This window comes from Poecilia latipinna, unplaced genomic scaffold, assembly GCF_001443285.1.
Source record: "Poecilia latipinna isolate Pla-1442-1.1 unplaced genomic scaffold, P_latipinna-1.0 Scaffold143, whole genome shotgun sequence".
NCBI lineage: Eukaryota > Metazoa > Chordata > Actinopteri > Cyprinodontiformes > Poeciliidae > Poecilia > Poecilia latipinna.
Genome location: NW_015112759.1, coordinates 321,749 through 342,055, shown reverse-complemented (window position 1 = coordinate 342,055; position 20,307 = coordinate 321,749). Strand labels below are relative to the sequence as shown.

Here is a 20,307-nt window from a genome sequence, read left to right as displayed (position 1 = left end):
TCGGAGGAACGGAGGAGCTGAGTGGTCGGCTGATTTATTCAGATCAGGAAGTGGAGTTCGTTTGGACTCGGGTTGAGGAATGTGGGAGGAATGCAGCACTGCCGTTTGAACCGGGTTCTGTTGTTGTAGCCGTGAAGGTGGCAGAGCGCGGTAATAGAGGCTCTGTAGTGATCCTTATCTCAGTGGTGCAGACAGTCAATCCAGCAGGAACCAGACCTGCACACACAGGCTGAGGGGGAAACATGGAGCCTCTGGATCAGAGGGAGCAACACAGACGAGGTCCAACAGAACCAGCAGCTCCAGTCTGAAGCCAAAGCCAGCAATAAAGCAGAAGTGCTGCTGTTTTCTCTGAGCTGTGCTCCTGGGTTTCTCTCTTGCTTCAGCACTAAAAGTGTCAGACTATGAAGCGCCAAAGCCACCAAAAACTGGACATAGAGACACTCACGTGGGACAGAATGAGCAGCACCCGCTAATGTTGACCCATGGGTCAAAATTTCTGTCCAAATTATAACTTACATCTCAAAAACAAAACCTGCACTGATGATGATTTTAGCGACACAAACGAAGCACTAAAGAAGTAGCCCACTATGGTTTGTTTTGGAGCAAGATGAGGGGGATGGTGACCTCTGGATGACCTCAAAAAATAATTTTTAATATCTCAGGAAACCAAAGCAGCACAAACGAAAATTTATTGGCACAAACGGAGCACTAACCACTCAGTGTATTTGCTGGAGTTTTTTTAGATGGGTGGGGTGTTAGCTTCACTCAGCTGCATACAGATCACACAGCCAAAAGCTGTATGTCCAGGTTTTGTTAGACTGCTGCTCCACGGCAGCAGCAGAGACATGAGCAGGCAGCAGCTTTTCATCAACACAACACATCATGTTATGATGTAATTCCCTTAAAAAACATACCTGGTGTGTTGCTTTGAAACGCCGCAGTTGCGAAATTGTGCTTTTTTGACATTAGCAGATTATGGACAAAGTTTTTCACAGATTTGTAATGCAATCGCAACTAGATATGGGTCAGTTCTTGAAAAACAGAGACAGTTGTTAAATAAGGAAAATCCAACGAGTCTGGCCAGAAGAAGGACAGCAGATCAACAGACAGAAAGCAGAGTCTTTCTTCCTCCACTTCATGAGTGTCCAAATGTCCACAGACTGCCCTCCACCCTGTGGAAGACAGGTGGGACGGGTTCAGCTCTTTGTTAGCAGCTCGACCTGATGAAGTCCATACTCTGAGTACCAAGGCCTGGCCAATCAGGCAACAGCTTGGAGTAGAGAAATGAAGGAGGGAAACGTTCTCCACCTTCTAGATTAGATGTTTCTAAAAAAAAAACCTCCTGAAATATCCAACTGAAGCTGCTGGAACAGATGTGTGAGCTTTCCTTTGATTAATGGAAACATTGAAGAGATTCCCAATGAAAACTTCAGGAATGATGTTTCTGCGTTTCTGTCTGAGAAGTTCTTCTCATTTTTGTTCTCATCAGAAACCTAAAAAGGGAAAACAAGGAGAAGTCGACAGCTCCCTGCTGCTCCAGTTGGTCCAGACAGAGATTTAAAGCTTCACTGCTGCACCTGGCTCAGCTCATTGTTCCAACATTTACTGCCAACACTCGTCTTCCAACCACAAACCCAGAAGGAGGAACCACTAAATTCAATTCAGGACCTCAGCACATCATTGTGAAGCTCTTTGGGGAGCCTAGCAGCAGCAGCTGCTCCATGCAGGTGCTACCAGTTCCATCATCTGGACAGGTTTAAAGGACACAGAGAGAGAGGTGCAGGAGGTGAAAGCGTTTAATGGGACTGACTGATGCGAGTTCTGCACCGTCTATCCCTCTGAGAGCTAAATTAAGGACCGCGTGTTTCTCCTGGATCATCGAAGACTGAGGCCCGTCCTTCTGGAGCTTCTGGACTCCCAGAGGTCACACATCTAGAAGTGTTTGAGGAGTTTCATTAAAACAGTTTCTACAGAGCCAAGTCTGACAGCAGCAGAGTGAGAGGTGAGCAGTGATTTCACTGATTACCATCGGGCTCTTTACTCACCCACTAGGACCACCAGCCTGTGTTTAGCTCCACTCTGCCTTTATTAAAACAGAAATAGTATTTTACTATGTAATAGTATTATTTAAAAATAATATTCCATCACCAGCAAAATTATTCTAAACCATCTGTTGGTGAAAACTTGGCCCCACAGCAGCTCGTCAGTTGAAGAAATCTCTCAGATCCTGTCAGATCTTTGATGGAGGTTTTTTTTAAGACACAACAGTCACATTCTGTTAGTTAAAGTTTTCACACACTTTGTTTACCTAAACCTGGCTTATGTTTGGTACAAGAAAATCTGAACGATTAATGTAAAATAGCTAAAACTACACTACACAAAACACAAACTCTAACAAAGTATTTTTGTTTTTGACCAGTTTCTAGTGGAGATATCTCATCACATTTGAAGGAAGACAAAACTGACTTATAAGTAAATTTTCTTCAAAATATACCAGCTTAAGTCTAATTCTTAAATATTGATGAAAGCGCTCGTTCCATTGCCAGATTCCTTTTACTTATAATTTGGGGAAATATCTTGTCATAGGTGAAATAATCTGCCAATAGAACAAGTATTTTTCCATCAAACAAGCTTCTATATTTTGCTGAAAAGTTACTTATAAATTAGTTTTGTCTTATTTCAAGTGTGATAAAATATTTGCAGCAGAAACTAGACCACAATTATTTAGTAATTCTTTGTGTTTTTGGAGTGTTGAGCCCACACCACTTTGCAACTGCTTTAAATCACCAGATTTAGCTGAACTGCAACCTCTGAGCGACACAAAGACTTCTTAATAGACTGATTCATTGTGCAAACGCTGATCTCATAATGATTAAAAGTATTAAAAGCAGACATTCGTATTTATTAGATGTTGCTGAAACCTGAAAAGTTATAAATCTCTCTGTCTGCCTGCTGCCTTTAACTGAGACTTTATTTCACTTTTATGATTTCATTATATTTTAATCAGTAATAAATAAAAAGTCAGATGCATGATGCAGAACGAATGAAGCAAAATGAAATGAAGTGAGAGACTAAATAACAGCCTCATACTTTCCACAACATCCTCAGACAGCTGTGTTTCTCTGCCGACAAACAGCTCAGTCACATTTTTCTCAGCTTGTTCTTTTCCAAACAGTCCCTTAATAAGAGACGGACCTGCCGACCAACGCTGAGCTCCAGATGAAACACGCTGTAAGTCACAGCAGCACAGCAACACTGCTTTTGGAGAAGCTCGTGTGTGTATGAGAAGCAGTGAAGGCACGCGGCCTGGATATAGTCTTACAGTGAACTGAGGCAGACTTTGTTCCACTCTGGCCAAGCTGTGGCTTTCATGGTCTGTGCCATCTCTCCTGTGAGTAATCTACTCATTCAGCACCAGAACCCCTCTTCCCTCCCCCTCACAGTGGAAAACATCCCCCCATTCATCTACATTTCTCCTGTAAGAAGCCATCAAACTGGAACTGATATCGAAAAAGTTGGCATTATCACAACAACAAATCAGAGTGGAGCGTTAGTGATATCCCGTTGAAAGGGAAAGAGACAGGTTCTGAAGATTTAGACCCAAAAAACTCACACTGGTCATTCATTGAGCTCAATGTAAACAATCTGCTCGCTGATTAAGCTTCGAGTCAAACTACGAAACTTAATTCTGTTCACTATGCTGCCATCTCTCTTAATCAGAGTGAAGAGGGTCCAGTTTTATACTGAAATTGGACCCAAGCAATTATTTCAGTCCAGTTGAAGAAGGTCCCACCAGTACGACAGAGGATTAGGGCCTTCTGACTTTTGATCTCAGAAGATTAAAGTCAGAATTCTGAGAAAAAAAAGTCTAAATCCGTTTATTTTTTTTTTTCCATTGGCCCTAATCATCTTCTGGAGCCATGGTGTTCAGAATAACATCGGCTTCAGGTTTCTGCAGCTTCTCTCCAGAAGAAAACAGGAACCGCTTGAAGAGCCAGAACAGTTATTCTTCAACAGACATTTTATCTTTTGTTGGACAAGACGGTAGGGACAGACATTAACATGATCTAATATGGATGGATTGACTCATATACAAATGAAATGATAAAATTAAGGACATTTGGGAAGAAAACCTTCCGTCAGCAGACAGCAATGTGAAAGAGGATGATCCAAGGAGAAAGCTTAAGAGAGGGAGAGGAATGTAGGATATACATGCCACAAAGATCCAATATCTGCCTCCTCAGTGAATTGGGTCAAATCAGAATTGTTCTAGCTACTGTGTTAACTTGCTAGCTAGATAGTTAGTTAGATAAGCAGCTAGCTAGATAGTTGGATGGGCAACTAGCTAGCTATAGCTAGCGAGCTACATAGCTAGTTGGCTATCTAGCTAGCTAGCACTCTCTACACAGCATTCAAAACACATAAAACATTAAAAAATTAAAAATTAATTGATTAAAAACCAGAACACTGATCCTGAAGGGGTTTTCTGTGAGTCTTACTGTAGAATGTTTAATGCCCTAAGTGAAGAAAATGCCAAATCTGGAAATGAGAAGTACTCAGATGGAGTTATTTGGTGGATAAATAAGAAGATGGATTTATTTAATTCAGCAGAGACATGTGGTGTAACTGAAGGAGACCCACATTTCTGTTGGAAGCTCTCCGCAGCTCCTCTGAGCCCAGTTTCCAGTCTGATAATGTTTCACAGCCATGCAGGAAATTTAGCAAGTGTGTAAGGAAAGCAGCTGGCAGCCTCTGTAAGCTGAAGCTACAAACTACCCACTCAGACTCCAACGTACTGAGAACCACTACAACCCTGGGCCTAACAATTATCCACAACTATAGCTGCATTTCCATTACAAATGTGCGGAAAACTTTGTCAATTCCGCTTGTGCCGAACAAAAAACAATTTCGAAATTGCAGCGTTTCTATTAATTCTTGAATAAGTTTATTCATCATCCTCCAAGCACTTCCTGTTGTCGTCTTCATTGTTTTTACCAGTAGTAACATCTGGTTGTTGATCACATGACTCGTGTGATGCAAAAAAAAGTCTTTCCGTTACAGTTTTGAGAAATTCACAAATTTTAATACGTCTGAAAAACTCTGACATATCAACACAAGACTGACTAAATTAAACATTTTTTTTAAATTCTAATTCATACAATTTTATGATCAATTGAGACACAGCTTATAGAAACAGAGAAAAGTTGATCTGAAGAGAAACCGTCTCAAAGCCTGACAGCAGAGAGCAGCATCAGGTCTTCCAGACGTCACATGGAGGCCATCAGTAAACGACAAGCAGCCTTTTTCCCTCCAATCACAACTTATTTCACTCAAAGAGTGGTGAGGGTAAAATGAAAGTGAGACAAAGAGGAAAAAGCTCCCAGTGAAACCAGCTGCTGTAGTGAGGGACCCTCCATCAGGGGCCCGGGGCCTGACTGTGGGCTCCAGAACCATCCTGGTTCTCCTCCTCAGACTGGATGGAGACAATATCCATGGAGATAACCAGACATGGCATTGAGGGATGAAGTGAGCGTTATGTTCTCGGCTCAATGCTGCGGTTTGACGCTGTAACACTTAGTCCAGGTGGTGGGCACCAAATGTGGGAAGCATTAGCAGCTCTTCCTGCCTTGTTACACGTCCAGTTTGCAGGACTGGTTGGAAGGATGAGGAGGAGGGATGGTAGGCAGCCAGGGAGGAGTGGAGGCTTTCCATTCTGTCAGCCATTATTATTGCAAGATGGAAGAAAAGGAAGAGAAGACCTGCAGCTCTTCTAATCTGATGGTAGACAGGAGAACTGCTGTTCTCAATTCTAGGAAAACATGAGATTTTGATGTGAAAACTGTAATTCAAGGATATTTAGTAATAAAAGGAGAACAAAATATTGAGCAGATAAAAACAGAACTAAAATTCCTCCATTGCTTTTACTTTTCTGACATCAGATAATCAAGAGGGAAACCCAGACATTCCTCTTTTCATCTACAGTTGGATTCATGTAAACAGCATCCAGAACCACAAGTAGAACCTCATTCAATTTAATATTTAACTTCAGATTAATCCTGACTCTTTGTCTATTCTTGAAATAACTTTTTTTGGGGAAAAAATGAAATTAATTTTAATACCTGAAAAACAGTTTTCCAGAGGAAAAGCTCTAATTTCTTAACATTTACCATTTTCTTCATACATAGCTTTGATTTAAAGAGTGTGTGTGCTCCCTTTGTTGTGTATTCACAGCAGAAATATAACATAATTCATTTCTGGCAGTAAAACATTGAAGTCATTCTCCAAACATTTCCGGCCAAACTCTACTGTACGAGTTCTCCAAATGTTCCTCCTACAACTGTAACAACAGACGTCTGCAGAAATGATTATGGTTCTGCACTGAAGTGAATTTCAGGTTCTGATCTTTGTGAATACATCCAGCATCTGTTTCCAGGAGCAGCCTACATATCTGGTCTGGTAGCTACTCTGACCTTCTGACAGAGGGAGGTTTAGCTGGGGTTAGACCAGATGATGCTTCACATCTTTAATCAGTTTCTGTAGCGGTCATCCCAGTGTTTAAACTGGGTTATCTGGGGAGAAGAGACTCACAAAGGATGAGGAAAATGGTCTCCAACCCAACTCTTACAGGCTTACATGGTGGAACAATGTTCCAGATCTGAGGCTGCTAAAAGTCTATTTGCGTCAGAAGCAATCTGTTTCCCCTCCGTCTCATCCCGCAGCTCTACGGGCTTAGAGACGTCTCATCTCAGAATGATGCTGGTCGACCCAGAAGCTGTCGCTAGGTTACCAAAAAGAATAAAACTCACACTGACAAAATAAGTGGTTCAGATTGTTGAGGAAACTTTAAAGCCACAGTCAACGATGTTCACTGAAAACAACCTGGTAAGCACCAAAATTACATAAATATGATATTTAAAAATATGATCCAAGATGGATCATATTTTTATGATCCATCTTGGATCTACAGGAGAATCATGCAAAATCTCTGTTGTAGAATAAATGGGGACGTTTATCAATCCACTTTAATCCAGGTGTTTGAACTTGATTTTAAGCTATTAATTCTGAGAACAGTTCCACTATATAAAAAAAACCCTCTATAAAAGAAACTGGTTCATTCACCATACAGCTGCATTGCCAATAGTTCCTAAAGCCGTAAAAGTTCCTCCTCTGAAGTCATCAGCCAGAAATTGTGATGGTTCCAGAGATCAAAACATAAAAAAGCAGTCAAACTTCACCCAAAACAATTAAAATATCAGTGGTTCTTTTGGGTTGGAAGCACTATCCATGAAAGGTTTTCTATGCAGTTTAGTTTTAATTTGTGATCTTTTGTCTCTAAACGGCATCCAAACTTTGCTTTTAACTCCGAACCTTCCAGACTCTAGTTGCGTTTTCATTGTCATATAATTGTGCAATTTGACATTACGGAAATAAATTTGCTTCATGGAAATACACCAATTTAAAAAACAAGAAAAAACAGTAATTTTTCGTTAAAAATTTTAGCCTTGGATGAAGTGCTGCTGGTGGTGGTGGGGGGGATTTCGACAGTATCAAAATCGGTTTATTTTCCAAAACTGCAACCGAAACGCACGTTTCGCGTCACACGAGTCACATAATCAACAACAGGATATTGCCCCTGGCTCAAACCCATAGACATAATGTAAGAGTAGACCCCGCATTGGCCGCTCCGGCGCAGGAAATACGGCGGCCATCTTGGAGCGAACCTCCCTCGTACTTTGCNAAAACAAATGTCCACAACAGTGAAGCAGAAAGAAAAGTTGATCTGACGAGAAACCGTCACAAAGCCTGACAGCAGAGAGCAGCATCAGGTCTTCCAGACGTCACATGGAGGCCATCAGTAAACGACAAGCAGCCTTTTTCCCTCCAATCACAACTTATTTCACTCAAAGAGTGGTGAGGGTAAAATGAAAGTGAGACAAAGAGGAAAAAGCTCCCAGTGAAACCAGCTGCTGTAGTGAGGGACCCTCCATCAGGGGCCCGGGGCCTGACTGTGGGCTCCAGAACCATCCTGGTTCTCCTCCTCAGACTGGATGGAGACAATATCCATGGAGATAACCAGACATGGCATTGAGGGATGAAGTGAGCGTTATGTTCTCAGCTCAATGCTGCGGTTTGACGCTGTAACACTTAGTCCAGGTGGTGGGCACCAAATGTGGGAAGCATTAGCAGCTCTTCCTGCCTTGTTACATGTCCAGATTACAGGACTGGTTGGAAGGATGAGGAGGAGGGATGGTAGGCAGCCAGGGAGGAGTGGAGGCTTTCCATTCTGTCAGCCATTATTATTGCAAGATGGAAGAAAAGGAAGAGAAGACCTGCAGCTCTTCTAATCTGATGGTAGACAGGAGAACTGCTGTTCTTGAACGTTCTAATATGTGATCTCCTTTGTGCTTCTGCATAACACAAAAGAATAGAAAGTAGAGAGAAATTATCAACAATCAGAAAAAGAGATGAAACATCCATCCATCCTTAGATGGCACTCTTCAGGCTGTTCTTGTAACCTTGAAATGTTCTCAGGTTAGAGTGAAAATATGGTTCTATGGCGAGTTCTGATTCTGCCAAAGGGATTAATTTAAAGGGAAACTTTTAGGAACAATTCTGATCAGATCCTCCAATCACATCAGCTGAATCTATTTATTGTGGAGAAGCAGAAGTTCTACTTTGGGCTCCAGCCGAACCCCATGTCCAAATCAGAAACCCTAGAGAAGAAGCTAATCTCAGTTTGTACTGCATATCCAGGATCCTATTCTTTAAGTCATGCATTTGTCATGACTCTAGATGAGGCTAGAAACATAGATGAAGAAGTAAACAGATAAAGGCAAAGTTTAAACAATGACCATCAGAAGCAATGACCTCCTTCTTGCAGAAGAAGCTCCAATACATCTATTCCCACACCCCACCAGACTCTTCATCAAAAGCAAAACCAAATGATACTATAACTTCTCTGCTTGAGGCAGAGACTCGTTCTAAATCCAAGATGAGCAGTCAATCTTTTTCTGGTTAAGGAAAGTGAGGATACTCTGACCCAGTCAGATTTTGTACAGGGTTATTTTGGAAAGCTTGAGGTGGGTCATTGTCCATCCTTACAAAAAATAAATAAATAAATAAAAATAAATAAATAATTTTTAATTATTATTATTATTTTTCCAGATTAATATTGACAATTTAACAAAGCTACCAATAAACTCTTGCAGCCAATCTTATATTCAGATACAGACTGTTTTTACAGACTGGAAAAAAAAGATAGCTCCCCACCTGATCTAAAGGATTTTACATATGAAAAAACTAATTCTTGTATGTTTTCTTCATGCATTCATACATACTATTGGTTTAAAGAGTGTGCAGACATTTTGTATTTGTAACAGACATAACATCAACCTTTTTTTCCCCCACACAGAAAAAAAAAAGAAGTCATTCTCCAAACATTTCCGGCCAAACTCTACTGTACGAGTTCTCCAAATGTTCCTCCTACAACTGTAACAACAGACATCTGCAGAAATGATTATGGTTCTGCACTGAAGTGAAGTTCAGGTTCTGATCTTTGTGAATACATCCAGCATCTGTTTCCAGGAGCAGCCTACATATCTGGTCTGGTAGCTACTCTGACCTTCTGACAGAGGGAGGTTTAGCTGGGGTTAGACCAGATGATGCTTCACATCTTTAATCAGTTTCTGTAGCGGTCATCCCAGTGTTTAAACTGGGTTATCTGGGGAGAAGAGACTCACAAAGGATGAGGAAAATGGTCTCCAACCCAACTCTTACAGGCTTACATGGTGGAACAATGTTCCAGATCTGAGGCTGCTAAAAGTCTATTTGCGTCAGAAGCAATCTGTTTCCCCTCCGTCTCATCCCGCAGCTCTACGGGCTTAGAGACGTCTCATCTCAGAATGATGCTGGTCGACCCAGAAGCTGTCGCTAGGTTAGCAAAAAGAATAAAACTCACACTGACAAAATAAGTGGTTCAGATTGTTGAGGAAACTTTAAAGACACAGTCAATGATGCCAACACTAAAGAGTCTGGAAACACCAAAAGCAAAGAAATAAAATGTTATATTTACAAAAAATAAATAAATCCAAGATGACTACAGGAAAAACAAGGTTGAATCTTTTAGGGTTTTTAGTGATGTTGGCTGGTTAATGGTTCAACTGTATTCTGTCGTCCACAGTTTCTAAAGTTCAGTGCCTTTATAGCACAGAAGTCCCTCCTTTTTTTAACTGAATCTTTCAGAGATTGATAGAAGCAGGAATAAAAAACAATGATGATGTCATAACTGCTATTTATGCACATGTTTGTTGTTGTGGTTTCTCTTTCTGTAGGTTTAGAGGCAGACTTCAAGGATGTTTACTTTCTCTCCTCTACCGCTACCTCCTTTCCTTTAAAACCCTTTCCCCACTTTTCCCCCTTCCTTTTCATCTCTGTGTGAATTACATTTGAAATAAACCCAAAGAAATGAAGTGTCTCCAGTGGAGTATCATGGCAAAATGCTCCACTTGTGGAAAGTAAATCTGTGTCAAGTAAACCTTGACACAAACAACTTTGAGCGCCACACCGCCGGAGAGGACAAGAGAAAAAAAAAGGAAGGAAAAAGACTAAAACCTGAGGACAACAACTGCTCGCCTTCCACCACCTCCTTTATTCCGCCGTTCAGCTTTAGTAGCATTGGAAAAACATCTGCTGCTTCTAGAGTTTCAAACCTTTGAGAACGGGCCAACGTTACATCCTACAACCACATCCAACCGGCCGAGAAGCCACGCAGCTGTACTCACCCAGAGGACGTGTTATTAGAATGGTTTCTGTTTTTTTTTCCCTTCTCTTGAGGTTTTCTCATTTTGGTTAAATCTCACAGAGAGCTACTGGGTTTCAAGAAAAGCTGCAAACCTACAACACTGCAGGACGTCGCTTGGGCCCAACAGAGGAAGAAGAGACGATGAGGTCACTGAGATTGTGTGAAGGGCAGAGTGACAGAGCGAATCCCCAGAGAGACGGAGAGAGTGGAAAATAAACGGAACATTGAGGCATAGCTGAGACATGGAGGGTGACCCTCTTTAATGTTAGGAGGGTTTGATCCAAATGAAACAATAGATAGATTAATTATGGATTCTAAAAGTGAAAAGTGCAAAAACAATCATTCATTTTCAATTAGTGCCAATATTATGACTTTTTGTACAAATGTACAAATCTCTGAATGTAATTTGTGGCTCCATAACTTAACCCTCAGACTGAAAACAATAATAACATAATATATCTGATAAATAAGTCAGTCAGTCAGCCATAACAACCAATAAGTGGAAGTTACTGTTTCCTGTGGAAGACACGTGACATCAAAGGAGGTCAACGTTGATGAATGAAGGGAGAGCTGCTAGAGAAATGGGGAAGCACTTTGTCTAGGACGGATTTTGTAGCTTTCACAGTTATGACAAAAGTGAAACAATCACACCAAGAGAGGAGAGGATAAGCTGGAAAACAGGATGATGAGAATCTCTCACCTAAGTGGAATCCGCTACAATAATCAGCATCTTCTGGTGATGGGAAGAAAAGGAAAGAAGAATCCAAAAGAGAGTAACAACAACTGATTAAAAATAGGAATCAATCATGAGAGCAACAGAAACCTACCTCTTTAATCACAAAGTGAAAAGGGGAAAATGAAAATGATGCATTCACTGGAATACATGGGGGACAATATGGGGAGAGTAGTGGGACAAACTGATTATTATTATTACTATTAGATATGCATTTTGTGATAACCATAGATGTAAAACCAAATCTAAATAATGCAACGACCTCTGTCACTATCTTCATTCCTGCCCTTTGTCTGATATAAGTTTATATTATCAATAAATTTGTCAATTAGTATCTTTAGACGAGTTCGAAACCAATATATTTCAACAAGGTGCAAAGTTCTTTTTCTGAGTAAGTAGAAGAGAAAGGAGAAGGAAACAAGGATGGGAAGCAGAGGGTGACCTTTCATTTAACACCAAACTGATAAAGGGGTTGGCGATGGTCAAGGGATCTGTGGACTCGCGTACAGCAGCACAAGTACATGGGTAAAATATGAGATGGAAAGGGAAAGGTTGTAGTACCTTCAATTTCAGTAGCTTTGAGTGCCAAAAGGTAAAGAAGCAATGTTAGTTGCTTTTAAAAAGTACTAAAGTTTATGAAAAGCCAGTTGAGCAATGGGGTGAGAAAAAAAGAGAAGAAACCTACCAAGCTCTATCTCCACATCATCTTTCAGAGGGAAAAGAAGAAATGGACAAAGAGAATAAATAAGTCATAATGCTGCAAATAAAAAACATATGTTGGCCAGGGTTTCACCAAAATACAGCCTCCCCCCCCCCCCCCCCCCCCCCACCCAACATGAAGACCCCACTACAACCTGCAGTATACCAGCCAAAGCATGGATACCATTGGCACGGTTTTCTTCAGTCTTTTAGGTTTGTGTTAATATGCACTCCATTTAACATGTAATAGAACATGATGATCATTCAGCTGTAATGACCAATCATTGCAGCTGATTGGTCAGCTGCAATGCAGCATGCCTTATGGACACAACCATGCTCCGTTGTCCTTCATTTGCCTTTTGGACACTAAATAAGAAACACTTGCTCTCATTATGGGTAAGGCTGCTGGATGTGGTGAAGCTTCTGCTCAGGATACTACTTCTATCCTCTGATGCTGATGACAATGTTGTTGGAGGTAAAACTGAGGAGGGCCCAGAAACTTCCTATTTGTGCACAAAAAGTGTATAAAAGTGTCAAGAGACGTCACATTTCATTATGAGCTCAAGATTAACAAAATTGATTTAACAGTTCAAGTCAGTAATGTCTGCCGGCCACATGAGTTGGGGATATTTTTATCCACACGTCTACATGTAATGTGTTTGGGTCAGTTACTCACTAATGTGAGTAACTTACTCTATCTCTATGTAATAAACAGCTGACAACATGCTGGTTAAACTTAATACAACAAGATAAATGCGCATAACCATGACAAGCAGAGACAGTTTAAAGGCCAGCTGACTTTCGGGAATCAAGTTATGTTTTCATCCACTGTGTTTAAGAACAAAACATACCTCTGTAGCCTGAGGTAAGCATGTAGCTGAGCATTTATGTGACAAGGAGGACTGAAGAGGGATGAAGGTGGCTCTTCAGTTTTCCTGCAATTCAGCAACGTTGGTCAAACTACAGTTTCTGTAATTAACTTTGATTCAAGTTTACCTCCAACTCTGCCACCTTCATCAACCTGAAATCACTGGAAATGCTGCTTCAGATAACAATCTAGATGTCTGCCACACTGTCAATATCAAAACTACAATCTTTTCAATATATTTAAATCTGGATCTAATGCAACTATTTCTCTAGATAGTGAATATCTATGGTAGTTCATTACCTAGTGTGACACAATCTGTGAAGTAAGGCTGTGGAGTGGCCACTGTGATTTCACAAGGAGGAAAAACATTCAGATTCAGAAACCTTGGAAGGAATATAACATGTATGTGCTGCTAAAATGTCTGTAAATAATTTGGTACTACTGTATAAAGTGGAGATTAAAATAAAAACAACAAAATCAACATCAAAGACAGACGGACCTTACAGTGAAATGTTTCACCAGAATTTAAAAGCTTTGAATTTCCTCCAGATGCTCCTGAGTTGCGTCAACAGCAGGTTAAAGATCTCTACCCAGCAGCTGGAGCAGGGTCAGGTGACTTCTGCTCTGATCTCTGAGGACACATTTTTAGTTTGGACCAAATGTTTCTGCCTTCACATAAAATCTAGCTTCACATGTTAGAGCTCACATCATTTTCTGCTCTCATGTTCCCCTCCTCCTCCAGCTAGAACACTGAACTAGCAGCTAAAGCACATTAGATGAGATGTGATTGTAGAGAGAGAGCTTAAAGAGCAAACAATAAGGACAACAGGAGAATGAGAACGATATCTTAAATCCTTCCCAGACCTGCCTTATTTATTCTGTGTAAGGCTTTCATCTGCTGCCTATCTGACCAGGAATGGTTCACATTGTCTAATGGCCTCCTGGCCTTGTACATGAACATTCCTGCTGTAATGAAGCACCATGTGATAACAGAGCAGGATGGAGATCAGGCAGGAAACGATCTGACCTCAGTTCATAGAGCTGTTTGTCCTGACATCCAAGGTGACGTGAAGAACCAAGACGCACTACTGAAGCTTAGACAGCTCAGAAAATCAAGTTACCACATCTTAACAACGATGAAACAGTTGTCGGAAAAAGTGTGTGGGACAAATGTCCATCACGCCCACACCCTGTGAAACTGAGACTGTCATGTTCAGGTTTGTTGGGTAAAAATCACAGCAGGTGGTAAATGCTTACATGGTCGCCTGCTGAGGGTCCGTTGTAGTGGCAGAGTTGCAGCGGGCTGCCGTAGAGCGAATCTCCTACAAAATGAAAAAGAAGGATAAAGAAGGACATGAAAAAAACAAAGAAAATGTAGAAACACTCATTTTCATGGCCAGTTGGTGAATATTTCACACTTTTCTCTGCTAAGTTTCAGAGAAGCAGTTCTACAATGACCAGCAGCTTTATTGTGTCAGGACAGACTTAGAAAAACAGAACTTAATAAAAGGAGAAGTGGAGACACTAGCTAAAGTCAAGTACCCAAAAACTACTTTACCCTTCGTTTAGAAATGAAAGGCTACGTTTTCCATTTCAACCTCGAGGACTTCTGAATGACAACAGAAAACCTACCCAGTGTCATGTGTTCCACATCAAGGGAAGGTTTCCGTTCCCTTGCTGCCCAAAATACGTCAGTACCGTCGCTATCATTACCGTCATTACTTATTACAGACCTGACCATGTGGAAATCCAGCTTATGTTTGGCAGTCCACAGCCAGCAGAAGGAAGAAAACGAGGCTCAAGTATCAAGGAGTCGTAGCTGGCGGTTATTTCTCACCTTTCCTGGAACTGTTTGGACGGGATCAGACAGGCACGGGGATTAGCATCCCCATCAAGCTTTGCCTGCCACCATGTTGCATCTTCTTGGCTCATTATTTGAAGGATGGAGCCCTTCTTGAAGCGCAGACCAGCCTCTTTACATGGGATGGCACTGTCGTTACTGGGATCATAGTCGAACAATGCTCGCAGAAACACCTGGACAAACCAGCAACAGGGCAGACAAAAGAGACAAGAAGGGAGAAACAAGTTGGTTATTGAGGCAGAATCTGGAGGGCCTTAATGAAAGTAGGGCTGAAACTGACAATTAAATTAGTAATCAATTAATCAATAGATCAAATAATTATTCAGATGAGATACAGCCAGAATAATCAATTGGCATTCTACATATTTTTCATTTCTATGCAATATTAGAAACACATTAAAATATAGAGATAAGAAAGGAATTAATTAAATAAGAAAAACATTTAGCATAGTACAGCATTCCTTCAATAAAGTTGAAGCAGGTGAAGCTAAAACGATGCCACTTGAGGAATTTTGGCTAAAACATATTTACAGATAAATGGTGGTTTTATCTCAAATGCAAAATGTATATATTTTCGGTAAAATATTGGCTTCATTAATACTCTGAATATGTTGGGATTTTGTTTTGTTTTTTCCAGAAAATTGCATTTTTTGGGTCTGTGTAGTCCATTTAAAGATTAATAGATTACTAAACTAGCTGATGATTATTTCATCAATTAATCACAACTAATCATAATTAAGCTCCTCATGAAAGCACAGGGTGATTATTCTATTTTTTCCCAGGTGTCCTGCCCTGCTTCTTTTTTTTTTTTTTTTTCCAGGAATGCCATGTGCAGAACCTGGTCGTCAACTTATGTACAACACAACATTACTCTACATGAGAGGGATTCCAAGAAAGTCACCATGTTGGCCAATTAATGCTCTGACATCAAAGTAGCCAGGCTTGGCACATGGGAGGCGAGGGGGTTTAGTTGAGGGCTCATCTGGAAGTGTGTAGTTGTTAAGACTGTCAGGAAGGGTAGAGGCTACACAACAATGCTCAGAACCAACAAAAAGGTTTGTTGTTACCCCATGCAGTAGGATCTCAGGAATACTCCCAGGACAGCCTGGGTCCATGTGCAAAAAGAATGATCCTAACTTGGATTTACTGATAAAATACTGACCTTTGGCTCTCTGATAGATGCATCTTCCTTCAAACCAGGGACAACTTTAAAAGTGATGGCTCCCTGTGACTGGGCCTGGATGGTGGATAAAGTATAAATAAAACATTTTAAAGTTTTTTTTTTTTTTTTTTTTGGGTTAAGTATTTCATTTCCTGTTGGGATTAATAAGATTAAGACAATTTTTGCCATCACAAAGACTTTTTTTTCTTTGTTTACCAAGTGAGAGAAGCTGAAACACAAGAAAAATTTCACATATTTAAAGAAAAAATAAAAAAAACCACCAGCCATACCAGGATACGAATGATATCCTCTGGTTTCTTGTCGTCCACAGGGATCCCGTTGACCTCCTTCACTTCGTCTCCAGAATGAATCAGCCCTGACATATAAAAACACCAGAATTAAATCTCTACGATCATCCTGATATTGATTATTCTAATCTTCCAACTCAAGTGAGCTACTGTGTGAAAGTGCAGCGTGTTCGGAGCTGGAGGTTGTGTGCAGAACGGCAGATTAATGTTTACAGTGACGGTGATCAGTGGGCCTGGAAAGGAGTCATGATGTTATTGAGGACATGTGTGGAAATTTGCCTTTGGCTCGACTCTGGCAGAGTCGACACACACAGGCTGGACGCAGTGAACACACACACGCAAGCATGCACGCACACACGCGCGCACACACACACACACGAAACATGTGGACAAGCAGCAGAGCTCTGCCGTCTGTGTTCACTTTTAAAGAGTGGATTGATTTAATCTACGGCACAAACACATCGTTTCTCTGCTGCAGAGTCAGGATCTGTCACACCTCCAACCTGCTGACAGATAAACACGTGGAAAGAAGAAGATCAGGAAGAAGAAGAAGAAGAAGAAGAGCTAGAACTGACCGCTTCTGTCTGCTGCTCCTCCTCTCATGATCCGGGCCACAAAGATGGCTCCTGTTTCATCGTCGCGTCTTATTGTTGCTCCCTGCAGAGGAACCAGAGAGGCTGCTAACATCAGTCACATCAAACTGAGTTTATATTTATTTCATTATTAATTTTTTTAATGGGAACAGACATAATAATAGACAAACAGAAGGAAGCAGCAGTTCCATGCCTGTATCATGATGCTTAGAGTGAGATAATTTACAGCAGCCATCCCGAGAGGGGCTTTTACAAACAGTATATCTAAGACACTGCCAGGAAGGTGAGTGGTAATAAAAAGTGAAATAATTAATATAATAATAATTAATACATCATTCTACTGGATGGCTTTTCATCAGGTGGAACTAAGCTTTTTTTGCCGAGGTCGGTGAAATCATTAACAGTTTTACTCAGAGTTGAACCAAAAACATTGTCACTTGTAAAGCTGAAATTGACTATAGATTTCATTCATCATCACTCTAAAGTCCAAGTATATGTCGAAAACAGCAGAAGAATGACTTTGTAAGAGGTATAGTAAAGTTTTGGAAATAGTTCAAAATCTGTGAGATCATTTGAAGAGGGATGGGTGCAAAAGTTATCCTTTGAATCTAAGAGATTTGTAGAATGAATAAAAGTCAGAGTGGCAGAATACTGGCAAGTTATGATTTATGATGCTGACAAGCTTCTAACAAGAACACTGAATTCTAATATTCGAATTCAAAGGTGAAGTGTGTACACTTACGAATCCAGATTATATTCCTTCTTAGTTTTAAAATTTTTCACAGCAATTCAAATGTTTTTTTTCAATTGAAATGTACAGGATAAATTTCAATTCCTGTGTAGAAAAAGCACTGGTCACCAAGGAGAAACAGGGACACTAGAACCTCTGCAGCTCAGCCACGGCCTCAACTAAAACCACTTTACTCTTCTTGACCTGCCAGTGAAAACAAACAAAGCTCCATTTTAAACTCACAGCCGCCCGGCCGGAACAACCACTCCAAACATCGGCCATGAACCCAACTGAACACCGGAGCATCTGACAAACATCGTTCTCCTCTAGATTGAGAGTGACAAGGAAAAACAAATAGGAACGGCCGAGGCAGAGAGACGCAGATAATTAGACATGATGTGAATTAAAGCAAAAGTGGAACAACGACAATGACCTCCTGCTGAGCTCTAAACACTGATACAGAGGAAACACAAGATGGTGACCTTCACAGCAGATCTTAAAAACCAGGAGGAACCAAATACAAAGTGGGAAACCTGGACATAAAAATACATCTACCTCCAATCATATCTGCTGTTGGACAGTTTGATAAATCTCTATTATGATACATGAAGTTCTATAATGATTTTTCTGGGAGATATAAAAGAGTGACCCGTTAGGTGACCCTTCACCCAGCAGCCCATCAGGTGGGATTGTGACCAATAACAGTTTACCCTGCTACTCTACTCTTCTCCCTGTCAGCATCCAGACCGGTTCTGGTTTCCTTTTTGTTTCCTTAACCCCCATCTGGACCTTCCCTTTCATCATTAACAAGTCAATTGAAGACTTGCTCTGATAATTATGAGGAACAGGAGTGATTCCAGGAGAAGCTGCCATCTGATGCACCGCAGACGACTCTTTGACAGGAAGGTGCACATTCATTTATCTTCCTCCTCTGAATCTTTACACCTTAATGTTAGAACTGGTCATTACCCAGTTCTTATGACAACACTTGGCAGCCCACCTCACTGCTTCAGACAGGTGGGGGGTGTTTGGGTTTGTGAATTTCACCAAGCGTGTCTGTCTGTCTCCATGCTGCTGCCATGACTCTGTGTGAAGAGCTCAGTGATTCATGCAAGATGAGTGGAAATGCCATCTCCCTGCTAGAAGCTGGACAGAGCCACAGGTTTTCTCTCTTTATGTCTGTGTGAGAGCTGGATGAGCTAGCGTTCATCCAGCAAGAGGAAACAGTACCGCCTGTGGATGTTTTTTTTTTTTTTTTTTAAGATTCTGAGTCTTGCAATTGAATACTACAAACCTCAATTCTTTGTAAATAGGAAACCCTGAAAAATATGTTTACAAAATACTTATTTTACACAGTGCATAGAGAGCATCTCCTGACAAACAATTCTTAGTCTATGCTGTATTTTCATATTGAGAGAATTATTATTAATTTTGAAAAGAAAAGAAAAAAAAATCGCTAATTGAAAAAAAGTTATCTACAATTTAAAAACTCAGTCTTTTTTAAATCGTGGAGAGAAATTAGCCACATTAACTGTGTTTCCTTTGATCATATAACGGCAAAATTTGACATTCCAAAAATACATTCACCTACTGGAAACACTCCAATTAAAAAAAAAACAACAAAAAAAAAGAAGAAAAAAAAAAGACATTTTTGATAATAATGAGGAGGATTTTTTTGGCCATATGGAAATTGGTTTATTTCACAAAATCGTAATGGGAACACTTTCTTCGCATCACATGGTCTACAACTGGATGTCAATATTGGCAGAAATGACAAGACAACTGGAAGTAGTTGGAGGATGATGGCGCAACATGATTTTAACTGCATCTCTTATTTAATGGAAACACCGCAATTGCAAAATTGTGTTTTCTCAACATTAGTGTCATACTGGCAAAGTTTTGTGCACAATTTTAATACTGAGGCTGAGAAAAATGAGACAGTCAACATCAGCAGAGCTCTCCATCTTCTTCTGTGGTATCCTCACCCCCACAGACACTGTGAGCAATCCATCAAGTGGAAGACGTGTTGCTTTTAAAGCTCGTGGGTCGGTCTGTAAAACACTAACATGTGTGCTGTCTGCTTGAGTCTCATTAGCTGCTTCATTTATTTCCAGTCTGAGTCGTTCCATTTCTTTCAACATTCAGATGGAAACAGACAACAAAGAATTCTCCTTTTCTAAACATGGACATCCATCAGGTCTCTTCCTGGACAACGTTTCAATCAGGAGCTTCTCTCAAGATCAGCAGACAAACTGGAACGCCACTTCGTTTCTAAGCCTTCCTTTGTCTCCACATCAGCCCACACTGAGCTCAGAATAATGAGGATGGCTTTTAGGTTAAAGGGAGGAAGACGATGACTGAGACTAGAGCAGATCTCCAGATGAACTGGAACCAGAGCGGCTCTGATCCGACTGTCCTGAAAGTGTCAGCGATGGAAAACCGTGGAGAGCCAGCAGTTCATTCCCATCACTGCCATCCATGGAAAACCAAACTGGACAGATCCCAGCTCTGAACCGTCTCATCAAAATGATCAAGTCATTATAAAACACAGA

General features: G+C 40.7%; 1 protein-coding gene across 1 annotated transcript in view; it reads right to left on the bottom strand.

Moving 5' to 3' along the window:
- The window catches only part of mpp7a (MAGUK p55 scaffold protein 7a), a 45,932-nt gene that overhangs the window by 10,232 nt on the left and 15,393 nt on the right, over positions 1 to 20,307 (bottom strand). The window contains exons 5-15 of the mRNA XM_015029073.1: positions 17,008 to 17,089; positions 16,415 to 16,500; positions 16,125 to 16,199; positions 14,939 to 15,135; positions 14,359 to 14,423; positions 13,402 to 13,443; positions 12,220 to 12,240; positions 12,096 to 12,110; positions 11,352 to 11,534; positions 3,196 to 3,229; positions 2,046 to 2,083 (exon numbers count right to left, since the gene is read on the bottom strand). Coding sequence (XP_014884559.1) covers positions 2,046 to 2,083; positions 3,196 to 3,229; positions 11,352 to 11,534; positions 12,096 to 12,110; positions 12,220 to 12,240; positions 13,402 to 13,443; positions 14,359 to 14,423; positions 14,939 to 15,135; positions 16,125 to 16,199; positions 16,415 to 16,500; positions 17,008 to 17,089 — 838 coding nt within the window. The remainder of the gene's footprint in view (positions 1 to 2,045; positions 2,084 to 3,195; positions 3,230 to 11,351; positions 11,535 to 12,095; positions 12,111 to 12,219; positions 12,241 to 13,401; positions 13,444 to 14,358; positions 14,424 to 14,938; positions 15,136 to 16,124; positions 16,200 to 16,414; positions 16,501 to 17,007; positions 17,090 to 20,307) is intronic.